Below are 12,932 nucleotides of genomic sequence, written 5' to 3'. Positions count from 1 at the left end.
TCCACTTTAACCACTTCAAGTCTGGACACTTTTACCCCCTTCCTGTCCAGGCCAATTTTCAGCTTTCAGCGCTATCACATTTTGAATGATAATTGCGCGGTCATGCAACACTGTACCCATATGAATTTTTTACCATTTTTTTGAGACAGGTAAAGCTTTATTTTGGTGGTATTTATTCACCACTGGGAGTTTTATTTTTTTTGCTATATAAATTTTGAAAAAAAGTGTTTTTCTTATAAAATTTTGCAAATAAATATTTCATCATAAATCTTGGCCAAAATGTATTCAGTTAAAAAAAATAACCCAAATTAGTTTATAACCAATAATTATAATTAAAAAAAAATGTTTACATTTTTTTTTTTTTTTTTATATTATTATTTGTTTGTTTTTTTTCTACATACTGTTACCCTAGCAGTACAGTGTCACCATGGTGACACTGTACTACTTGTGGGGGGTGATGAAGATTTTTTTTTTTTACACATTGTTTTTACACCCATAAAGGCTGTAAAAGCAATCATTTCTCCTTCTCTCTGGCTGCATTTTTGCAGCCATTGAGAACTACCGTGAGAGCTGTGATTGGTCACAGCATGCTACATGCCCCCAGGCAATAGGGGATCATGGGGCCCCTGTGCCCTTGCCCAAACTCAAAAAAGCCTATGAAAAAGGTACCAGGGGCATCTCATGGGGCGCCCTACTGACCCCGGCCCTCGGGCAGTGCCCGCGTTTCCAAATGGTCAGTCCACCTCTGCATGTGCCTACACCCATGCCTATGCCTGCTTTTATTTACATGCAGGATTAAGCCCGTTATATGCTTTTTGGCAGCTATATTGAACCATAAGCTGTTTACTATTGGCTATAATAAAAATACTACACTATAATAGCTTTTTTCTGGTGGCTTATCCCTGGAGCTGCTATAAGGTGGATATCCAGCATTGCTAAGTTGCTGTGATGCCAGGTGGAGCTAACACCGAGGAGCTGTCCTTTTTGCTGTGAGGGTCCCATGGAGAGGTCTGAAATCCAGTTAAGGGTGGCACAGTGGCTAAATGGTTAGCACTTCTGCCTGGCAGTACTAGGGTCACTGATTCAAATCCCAGCCACGGCTCCACCTGCCTGGAAGTTGCATGTTCTCCCTGTGCCTGTGTGGGTTTCCTCTGGGTACTCCAGTTTCCTCCCACACTCCAAAGACATGCTGGTAGGTTCATTGGATCCTGTCTAAATTGTGCCTAGTATGTGTATGTATAAAATGTAAGTTAGGGACCTTAGATTGTACGCCCATTGAGGGTTAGGGACTGATGTGAATGTACAATATATATGTAAAGCGCTGTGTAAATTGACAGCACTATTAAGTACCTGAAATAAATAAATGAGAAGTACCATATCCCCAACGGTTCCTAGATGACTGCTAGTGCCCTACAGAATGCCTTTTACATGCACATTTTGGTTGTGCGTCCGCTGAGTGCAAGCACCCCTCATCTTCCTTACCCACAAGGAGTCACCTTGCACCTTATCCTAGATTGTAAGCTTGAAAGAGCAGGGCCCTCGAACCCCTCGTGTATTGTATTGTTACTGTATTGTCTCATGTTCTTCTCCATCTACACCGCCTCCTTTGGCCAACTCATACACTCTCACGGCTTCAACTACCACCTCTATGCCGACGACACACAAATCTATCTCTCAACCCCCCACCTCACCCCCTCAGTCTCCTCCCGAATCACACACCTACTGAACGACATATCAGACTGGATGTCGCTCCACTTCCTTAAACTGAACCTCTCCAAAACCGAGTTTCTTGTCTTCCCCCCAGCCCGGACACCACCCCCCACTGACTTCTCCATTACATCTAACAACGCCACCATCAAACCCGCCCCGCAGGCCAGAGTACTTGGTGTCATTCTGGACTCCAACCTATCCTTCCAGCCCCAAGTCCATTCACTAACAAACTCATGCAGACTCCACCTCCGCAACATCGCCAAAATCCGCACGTTCCTAACCCCAGAAACCACTAAACAGTTCATCCACTCCCTCATCATATCACGACTCGACTACTGCAACTCCCTCCTCACTGGCCTGCCTCGCCGCTGGCTATCCCCGCTTCAGTCCATCCTGAATACGGCTGCCAGACTCATTCACCTTTCCAACCGCTCCATCTCCGCCACCCCCCTCTGCCAATCCCTCTACTGGCTTCGGATTGCCCAGCGGATCAAATTCAAAATCCTAACCCTGACGTACAAAGCCGTCCACCATACTGCCCTGAACTACATCACTGACCTAATATCCAAGTACCACCCAACACGCACTCTCCGCTCCTCACAAGACCTCCTTCTCTCTAGTTCCCTGGTCTCCTCCTCCCATGCCCGCCTCCAGGACTTCTCCAGGGTGTCACCCATCCTCTGGAACTCCCTGCCCCAACCCATCAGATTATCACCTACTCTCCTCTCCTTTAGGCGCACCCTGAAAACCCATCTCTTCAGGGAAGCCTACCCCACCCCCTGCTAACTTGCCGACCTCCTCCACTCTTCCTACCACTCCATCCCCCACAGCTATCTCCTCCTGTGCCACCATCCCCTCCCTCCTAGATTGTAAGCTCCAAGGAGCAGGGCCCTCGATCCCCTCATGTTTTGCATTGTATTGGTATTGTTCTGTCACATGTTCTCTCCCCCTTTGTAATGTACAGCGCTGAGCGAACTATTGGCGCTTTATAAATACTGTATAATAATAATAATATTCTGTCCCCCTTGCTACTATACAGCGCTAAGCATACCCTTTGGCGCTATATAAATACTCTATAATAATAATAATAATAATAATTTGTCTGAATCTGTAAAGCAGCTACTAAGTATCCGCACACACTGGATGATATAAACACATATCTAAGGAAGAAGTTGTGTGGACCAGAGGCGGACTGACCATTCAGGTACTCAGGCACTGCCCGAGGGCCCAGGGTCAGTAGGGGGCTCCATAAGATGTCCCTGGTACCTTTTATAGGCTTTTTTGTGTGTGGTTTGAGTGTGGAAGAGGACACAGGGGCCCCATGATCCTCTATTGCCCGGGGGCCCCATGAGTTGTCAGTCCGCCCCTGGTGTGGACTAATATACATTTATACTGTGCGTTTATGTCACTGGTTTTTTGTCCATATAGGATTCTTGTCACTTTATGGTGCTCCTTGGTAGCGCTGTTTCACTTATCACTTTATATTGCTATTTGACATAATATTATTATTATTCTAGCGCTGCAATTATGATATAAATGAGGTTTCACCATTCATTCAATGACCATCCTTATTTGTCCTCTGTTCTCATACACAGCTGTTCATAAATATAGAGAAGTTGCAATACAAAACAGGCATTTCATTTATTTACAGACAGAAGTTACATGACAGTTCAACAAGTAATTCAAGATCATTGATTTACAGGCAATTGAAGGCACATAAGAGTTTCATGACAGTAGTCTCAATTCACACACGTGGTTAAATCAGCAATAAAGCCTCTTCGACACAGATGGTAAGAGGCTGAAAATATGGTGGGCAGGGGCGGACTGACAACTCATGGGGCTTCCGGGCAATAGGGGATCATGGGGCCCCTGTGTCCTTCCCCAAACTCAAAAAAGCCTATGAAAAATGTACCAGGGGCATCTCATGGGGCCCCCTACTGACCCCGGACACTATTTTGCGCCCTAGGCAAGACCAGCTACTTGCTCCCCCCTCAAAAAGAAAAATAAATAACAGATTTTTTTTTAACATGAAACTGCTAAATTTCTTTTAATTTGCAAAAATAAGTGCCACCAGCACCAATATTAACCGGTTCCCAATCGCGCTATAGCGGAAGGACGGCTACAGCGCGGTTGTGTAATCCTGGGATGACGTTCATGGACGTCTTTCCAGGACACGCCCCCCCATGCGCGCCCCCAGTGGGGGGATACAGCTGATCACGGGGTACGGTAATCGGCCAATCACTTTTACTAAATAATTAATATGCCACTCTAACAAATATCACCCCACAATGAGAAAAAAAAAAAGAAATATAAAAATAAAAGTCCAAAAAAATGAATAAACCACACAAGTGTCCCTCAAAAAAGTCATAAAGGTGATTTCCACAAATTGTCCAAATGTCAGAGCCTCCCAAGGGCTTTCACGACCATTGTCACCTCAAAAAAAGAATGAGTCCGATGACGAAATGCGTCAAGTGACGTCAGACCACACAGGAACCGGAAGTGGAATAGCGGCCATTTTGGAAAGTGGCAAGAATCACACCAAACATTTGTGGTTTATTAATTTTTTTGGACTTTTATTTTTGATTTTTTTTTTTCTCATTGTGGGGTGATATTTGTTAGAGTGGCATAGTAATTATTTAGTAACAGTTACCCCTTCAAGGGTAAAGGCGAAATATATGCTGTAAGGGAGTAATTATATTTCATTTATATTGGAGTGGTATTGTAATTATTAATCGGCCAATCACAGCGGCCTTTTACCACGTGATCAGCTGTGTCCAATGACACGGCGATCACCGGGTAAATGCAGTTGCCGGTTATCGGCTGCACTTTCCTCGCACTGTCGCAGCATGAGGAAAGTACTGTCAATTGTCAGTAAAGGGATCGGCCAATTCACCTTCCAGCATGTCTTTGGAGAGTGGGAGGAAACCAGAGTACCTGCAGGAAACCCACGTAGGCACAGGGAGAACATGCAGACTCCAGGCAGGTGGTGCCGTGGTTGGGATTTTGTACCAACGACCCTAGTGCTGCCAGGTTGTCATGCTTTGGGCAGTCCTTTCGAGTAGCTGGGCTGCCCTATACAGTCGCACAAAACAGGCGCCAGAAAACCACTTGGAAAAACAAGCATTAGTGCGACAGGAGCCTAAGGGCTCGTTCAGATGGGAGAATAGAAGCGGCTGAACAGCAGCATTCAAATGTAGATGTAGCAGCACTTTGTGCTATAAGCTGCATCCAGTTTGCATACAGCCAAAGCCGCCATACCCGGACGCATACTATCCATGGCTAACTAGCCCCTATTTCAGTTGGCGGTTGAGCGGTTACGTGCAAACAGTGGCGGCACCAGCACAGGGTACAAGTCTCCCCACCCCATTGCTGGCTGTGGCTGTTCACACACAAAGTGTACATGGAGGTATTCTCTCCACTGGCAAGAATTGTAGCTTGATGCCGTTGGCCATCTATGTGAATAAGCCCCAAACAGATGCACTCGTGGTCAAGGTCAGGCTTTACTCTTTTGCCCCCCGACTTTAGGGCAGCTGCTGGAGGAACTCAAGCTGTAATCTTGTAATAAATCTGCTGAACCCTCTGTCTCAGCAACGTCTGTCGCATTTCGACAGAAATGATAAACGTCCCCCAGAGGTCTTTGAATTCTTGTCACGTATTCAGTGCAGATATCTATTCTCGTCCCAAGCAACCTTTTGACTGTAGAGAAATATTCATGTCACAGTCTTGTGTCCGGGGTACCCTGCAAGACAATAAAAATCAGATGAAGAGCACAGCCAGCCTGTCTGAAAATTCTTTGATGCCAATTGCCTGATCTGAGCTACAAGTCACCTATAATATTAGAACATCTGCATGCGGTCTCATATGACTGCACCATCTGTCACAGCTGCTCAGTATCTCCACTTATATAACTTTTTCATCCATGAAGTTCTATGCGGCCCGTATATAAACACTGAATGCCTGTCCGCAATGGCGTCGCACCGGGTGACACCTACCGCACGGGGTGACACCGGACCCGCTCCATGAAAAGGTAAGTTGTAAAGCAAGCCGACGATCCCCGCAGGATGGATCCGATCTATACTGCGGGGATCGTTGGCTTTCTTTACAACTTACCTTTTCGTGAAGCGGGTCCGGTGTCACTCCGTAGAGGTTGCATGCTGACGATCCCCGCAGGGTGGATCAGATCTGCGGATTGGGGAGCATAATGGATCGGACTCCGATCCATTATGTTCAATCCGCAGATCCGATCCATCCTGCAGGGATCATCGGCATGCAACTTCTACAGGGTGACACCGGACCCGCTTCACGAAAAGGTAAGCTGTTGACACCATCGTTGGTGTCAGCGGGAGGAATAGTGGCCCATCGTTGGTGTCCGTGGGAGGAATAGTGCTCCATTGTTAGTATCAGTGGCAGGAATTATACCCAACTGTTGGTTTCAATGGAAGGAATGGTGCCCCATCATTGATGTCAGTGGGAGGAATAGTGCCCCATTGTTGGTGTCAGTGGGAGGAATAGTGACCCATTGCTGGTGTCAGTGGGAGGAATAGTGACCCATTGCTGGTGTCAGTGGGAGGAATAGTGCCCCATTGTTGGTGTCCGTGGAAGGAATAGTGCCCCATTGTTGGTGTCAGTGGCAGGAATTATTCCCCATCATTGGTGTCAGTGGGAGGAATAGTGCCCCATTGTTGGTGTCCGTGGAAGGAATAGTGCCCCATTGTTGGTGTCAGTGGCAGGAATTATTCCCCATCATTGGTATCAGTGGGAGGAATAGTGACCCATTGTAGGTGTCAGTGGGAGGAATAGTGCCCCATTGTTGGTGTCCGTGGAAGGAATAGTGCCCCATTGTTGGTGTCAGTGGCAGGAATTATGCCCAACTGTTGGTTTCAATGGGAGCAGTGGGAGGAATAGTGCCCTAAGGGCTGGATGAAGGCAAGCAATGGGCCGCACCCAGCCCCCAGGCCACAGTTTAGACACCACTGTTTCAAGTACTAAAATCACATAAGTAATTAAAGACGCAGACATCTCATTGGTTGAAGCACAGCCTGTTGTCACTCACATTGACACCACGGATGGAGATGTGGTCGTGATCCATTGTCAGGAATGTAACTGCATCCTGGATAGAGGGAAACACCTGAGATTTGGTGATGGTTTCATTGAACAAGTTCCCTTCCTCTAGACCGGTGATCACTGTAACTGTATGAATGAAATATTGATATTAATGTCATTGTAATATATGATGCAAAATATCGAACATCTCTTTTCATTATAAAAGTAAAAAAAGCAAAAGAAATGAACCTCAGTAGTCCTCTCTTTTAGCAATGCATACAGAGGGGTAAAGTGAATGGACTCGTCCACTCCACAGCGCATGCGTTAGCGAGTACATAATGCTCATGTGATGGCATGCAATTTCAAACGTGCGCATTGAGGCGTGTGTTTAAGGGCGTCAGAATGCACTGTATGTAAATGCACAGGATTAGCTTATCCCTATTCTATTCAAATCTAATTAGAAGAAAAAAAAGATGTGTCATAACCAGGGGTCTCCAAACCTTCTAAACAAAGGGCCAGTTTACTGTCCGTCAAACTTTAGGGGGTCCAGACTGTAGACAGTGGGAGTACAAAAATGTCAGTGGGAGGAATAGTGCCCCATCACTGGAGTCAGTGGAAGCAACAGTGACCCATCATTGGTGTCACTTGGAGGAATAGTGCCTCATCATTGGTGTCAGTGGGAGGAATAGTGCCCCATCATTGGTGTCAGTGGGAGGAATAGTGCCCCACCATTGGTGTCAGTGGGAGGAATAGTGCCCCATCATTGGTGACAGTGGGAGGAATAGTGCCCCATCATTGGTGTCAGTGGAAGGAATGAGTGAGCCATCATTGGTGTCACATGGAGGAATAGTGCTCCTTCATTGGTGTCAGTGGGAGCCATAGTGTGTCAGTGATTGGTGTCAGTAAAGGGAATAGTGCCCCATCATTGGTGTCACTTGGAGGAAAAATGCCCCATCATTGGTGTTAGTAAAAGGAATAGTGCCCTATCATTGGTGTGAGTAGAAGGAATAGTGCCCTATCATTCGTGTGAGTGGAAGGAAAAGTGCCTCATTATTGGTGTCAGTGGAAGGAATAGTGTCCCATCATCGGTGTGAGTGGAAGGAAAAGTGCCCCATTATTGGTGTGAGTGGAAGGAATAGTGCCCCATCATTGGTGTGAGTGGAAGGAATAGTGCCCCATCATTGGTGTGAGTGGGAGAAATAGTGCACCATCATTGGTGTCAGTGGAAGGAATAGTGTTCCATCATTGGTGTCAGTGGAAGGAATAGTGCCCCATCATTGGTGTGAGTGGAAGGAATAGTGCCCCATTATTGGTGTGAGTGGAAGGAATAGTTCCCCATCATTGGTGTCAGTGGGAAGGAATAGTGCCCCATCATTGGTGTCAGTGGGAGGAATAGTGCACCATCATTGGTATCAGTGGGAGGAATAGTACCCCATCATCAGTGTGAGTGGAAGGAATATTGCCCCATCATTGGTGTCAGTGGGAGGAATAGTACCCCATCATCAGTGTGAGTGGAAGGAATATTGCCCCATCATTGGTGTGAGTGGAAGGAACAGTACCTCATTATTGGTGTCAGCGAGAGGAATAGTGCCCTGTTGTCATTGGCCGGTAATAATGCCCCAAGGGTCAGATAAAAGCAAGCAAAGGACCAAATCTGGCCCCCGGGCTGCAGTTTGGAGACCACTGGTCTACTTCTACAAAAACTTCCTTTCTGGAATGGGAAAGAGGGACACCTTTTGGCACAATACACACTCCAATATATACTCTGCCACTTCTTTATTTGTGATTTTACTAGTTCCTAATGATCTGATAGATGGGATACTGAATTTTCAATCAGCTAAATGCCAATCACTGAGCAGAGATGACAGGTACACTTTAAAAATCATTATTTAGTGATGGTACAAACATCTTCAAGATATTAAAGCATAGTTACCATTGCAACCCACCAGGTACACATCCACTTCTATTTCAGCAAAATTCTTGAAAATCTGTAAATTAAAAATAAAGTTTTTTTACATTTTCTCAGTTGTGTCCTTGTTTCTAGTCTAGGCCAAAATGATGTCAACCATCCCTGGAGTCTTCATGGGAGGAGGGGCTTTCTTAGCTAAGCACGGCCTCTTGCCTACATGCCTGAGCTAAGGGCAGAGGGATTCCAGGATATGATGGCTGCGGCTAGAGGTGGGTGTTTTTCAAAGTGGTTTGTCAACAGTATAAACCATGGAGACATGGATGGGGGAGTTTATTTTGAATAATAAAAATGAATTAAATAGAGTTTTTAGTTTGTGGTGCTCCAATTAGTTTTGCTTCAATGCATATTTATTATGGGCATCAAATCCTTAGGGTATGCTAATATCAGGTGGTTTGGGAGTGTGCCGGACACAGGTACGGTACTGGAAAAAATCAGCATGAAACTCAGCAACATTAACCCCTTGACCCCGACATCACACAAATATGCGGCCTCACAGAACTGAGCTTTTTTCCGTGGGGCCGCATATTTGCGTACCTGTCTCTGTGTTGGGAGCGTGCCACACCATGCGCTCCCAGCACAAAGACCGCGGTGTCACTGAGAGCCCCGAGTCCCGTTCTAACGATCGGGACCCGAGACTCCCGATTCCGGGTCACATGATCGCTGTGATAGCCTCTGATTGGCTATCACAGTGATCAGTCACTGTGCAGCCCAGCCCCTGTTTTTTTTCTCGTTCTATGAATGGAGGAGAGAGATACATTGTATCTCTCTAACTCCTGGCATAGAGAGAAAAAAAATGTTTGTAAAAAAAAAGAAAAAGATAAATATTAAAAAATAAAGAAAAAAGGTTTTGATCTAGTGCCAGGGTTATTGTTTGGGTCAAGGTGAAAGGTCAGGATTAAAAAAAAATGGTGTCAGTGTGTTTTAGGTAAAAAAAAAAAGACAAAAACAAAATGCGCACTATTGTTTCTGGGCTGTACTACGGGTACAAACAACAAATAACACACACATATGGTATCGCTGTGATCGTCAAGAGCTGGAGAATTTATTTTGGGTTGTTTTTTGGTGGTAGGTTATGGTAGTAACAAAAAACACACAGCTAAATAAAAAAAAAATATTTTTTTTACTATTTTGGGCCAGTTTTCCGTTGATAATAAAAAAAAAAAATCAGGAGATATCCATTATCATTTACCACCAAATGAAAGCTCAATTTGTCCTGAAAAAAACGCGGTATAATTCACCTGGATGTACAAAGTAGTTGTGATGATATGTACGGTTTTACTAACACAGGTCAACGTTGCAAAATTGTGCTTAGGCATTTAGATTTGTTTTACCCTTAGGTGTGAAGGGTTAAACTTACTTTTCTCAAAACTTTTACACAGACAGTATCTACGAAATTCACCGCAGAAAAGTCCAGGATCAAGGAGTGGAAATTTGGTTTGTCCAAACCAAGAGATTGTAGCAGGCTCCTCCCACCGGGCCCTTCACTGGTTGCATTTCCGGGGACAATGATAATGGACCCCTCTGTCATATCCTGCTCTTTGTTCTAATATGATGGGAAAATATAATAGGTTAGCCTGCAGAAGAAAAAAAATATATACATTATATTGTCAAAAGTATTGGTCGGCCGGCCCTTTCCACGCACATGAACTGTAATGGCCCCCCAGTCTTAGTCCTTAGGGTTCAATATTGAGTTGGCCCCGCCCTTTCCACGCACATGAACTGTAATGGCCCCCCAGTCTTAGTCCGTAGGGTTCAATATTGAGTTGGCCCCGCCCTTTCCACGCACATGAACTTTAAAGGCCCCCCAATCTTAGTCCGTAGGGTTCAATATTGGGTTAGCCCCGCCCTTTGCAGCTATAACAGCTTCAACTCTTCTGGGAAGGCCGTCCACAAGGTTTAGGAGGGTGTCTATGGGAAGGTTGGACCATTCTTCCAGAAGCACATTTGTCAGGTCAGGCACTGATGTCGGGGGAGGAGGCCTGGCTCGCAGTCTCCGCTCTAATTCATCCCAAAGGTGTTCTATCAGGTTGACTCTGTGCCAGCCTCCAAACCCAGAAGTCACGTGACCCGTGACGCAATGCGTAGGACGGAAGCGTGATGACGTGATATCCAGTACGGACGGCAGCCACCATCTTGGTACTCCCGATCCTATACACTTTTACTACAGTTCTTTGCCTGTATTGGACTGCGGACCCCTTTTTTAATTCTTCTTGCTTAAATCTTCTATGTGGGGATACTGGAGGTGATAGAGGTGTGTGGCCATACCTGAAGCATGCCTGTGAGTGTTTGCCAGCGTCATCGGAGACAACCCCTCTTTCTTTGATTGCTATCGAGGACCATCTATTTGGGATCATCGTTTGAGGTTTTCTGTATGCTTTATGACTCCTTGTGGGTCACATTTTGGAGGTGAGCGGGCACGCTAGCCAGTGGAGGATTGATGATATATACAGCCGTACCTCGATCTACGAACGCCTTGGTCAACGTAATTTTCGGTTTACGAATGAGAATCCATTGAAAATAATGTTGCGGTTTATGAATTTTTTTCGCAATATGAAGTGTATATCAGTGCTGATTTTTAAATGCAAATGCCGGCTTTTTTTTTCTTCACTATAGATCACAGAATTAGCTGCCACTTTCCCCGGAGCCAAAGGATAATTTGTTTCTTTTATCTCGGGAAACATACTAATGCCCCATACACACGATAAGAAAATCGTACGCAACATTTTGCGGAACCGCTGATCGAACGATTTTCTCTTCGTGGATGAGCAGGATGTGTTAACCGATAACGATATTGTGAACGAAAAAATTTGATTAAACAACAGTGAAAAATGTTGTTGTTTCACATACGAATGACCGATTTTCTATGAGGTGGTATGACAGTTGTTCGCAAAAAATCTATCACGCATAAGCGGAAACAGGAGATGACCCGGATGTTGATGTCCAAGGAATCTTCATAAACACAAATGAAAAATCCAAATGTTAAAAATATATTGTCCTAATGAGATAATGAAACCAGAATTCTGCAGATTATATTTTATGTATCACTATTTATGTACACCGTGTTCCAAATTATTATGCAAATTCTATTTAAGTGTCACAAAGATTAAATATTTTGTTTTTCCGTGTAACTCATGGATGGCATTGTGTGTCAGGGCTCTTTTGATCACTGAAAACAATCTCGGACACCTGTGATAATTAGATTGGCCGGTGAGCCCAATTTAAGGAAAAACTACTAAGGGAGGGAGTTCCACATTATTAAGCAGAGCGCCATTTTCAAGCAATATGGGGAAGAAAGAGGATCTCTCTGCTGCCAAAAAGAGTGAAATAGTTCAATGCCTTGGACGAGGTATGAAAACATTAGATATTTCACGAAAACTTAAGCGTGATCATCGCACTATTAAGAGATTTGTGGCTGATTCAGAGCACAGACGGGTTGGTGCAGATAAAGGCACATTGAGGAAGATTTCTGCCAGATCCATGCATCGGATCAAGAGAGCAGCTGCTAAACTACCATTACATAGCAGCAAACAGATATTTGAAGCTGCTGGTGCCTCTGGAGTCCCACGGACATCAAGGTGTAGAGTCCTCCAGAGTCTTTCAACTGTGCATAAATCTTCTATTCAGCCACCAATAACCAATGCTCACAAGCAGAAACGGCTGCATTGGGCAGAAAAACACATGAAGACTAATTTTCAAACAGTCCTGTTCACTGATGAGTGCCGTGCAACCCTGGATGGTCCAGATGGATGGAGTAGTGGATGGTTGGTGGACGGCCACCCTGTTCCAACAAGGCTGCGACGTCAGCAAGGCGGTGGTGGAGCCATGTTTTGGGCCGGAATCATGGGAACAGAGCTGGTCCGCCCCTTTAGGGTCCTCGAAGGTGTAAAGATGACCTCTGCAAAGTATGTGGAGTTTATGACTGACCACTTTCTTCCCTGGTACAGAAGGAAGAACTATGCTTTCCATAATAAAATCATCTTCATACATGACAATGCACCATCTCATGCTGCAAAGAATACCTCTGCATCAATGGCTGCTATGGTGATAAAAGGAGAGAAAGTCATGGTGTGGCCTCCATCCTCCCCTGACCTCAATCCTATTGAGAACCTTTGGAGCATCCTCAAGCAAAAGATGTATGAGGGTGGGAGGCAGTTTACATCCAAACAGCAGCTCTGGGAGGCTATTCTGACATCTTGCAAACAAATTCAAG

The 12,932-nt window shown here is 45.1% G+C and overlaps 1 protein-coding gene across 1 annotated transcript in view; it reads right to left on the bottom strand.

The window, feature by feature from the left end:
* Nucleotides 1-3,326: 3,326 nt before the first annotated feature.
* The window catches only part of LOC149457103 (solute carrier family 26 member 6-like), a 56,147-nt gene continuing 46,541 nt past the window's right edge, over nucleotides 3,327-12,932 (bottom strand). Inside the window, exons 18-21 of the mRNA XM_089684075.1 lie at nucleotides 10,080-10,265; nucleotides 8,687-8,741; nucleotides 6,764-6,900; nucleotides 3,327-5,449 (exon numbers count right to left, since the gene is read on the bottom strand). Coding sequence (XP_089540201.1) covers nucleotides 5,426-5,449; nucleotides 6,764-6,900; nucleotides 8,687-8,741; nucleotides 10,080-10,265 — 402 coding nt within the window. The 3' untranslated portion in view covers nucleotides 3,327-5,425. The remainder of the gene's footprint in view (nucleotides 5,450-6,763; nucleotides 6,901-8,686; nucleotides 8,742-10,079; nucleotides 10,266-12,932) is intronic.

Source organism: Staurois parvus, unplaced genomic scaffold (assembly GCF_062004578.1).
Source record: "Staurois parvus isolate SC_StPar_1 unplaced genomic scaffold, SC_StPar_1.0 ptg000335l, whole genome shotgun sequence".
Taxonomy (NCBI): Eukaryota; Metazoa; Chordata; class Amphibia; order Anura; family Ranidae; genus Staurois; species Staurois parvus.
This window is presented reverse-complemented; position numbering and strand designations above follow the sequence as displayed.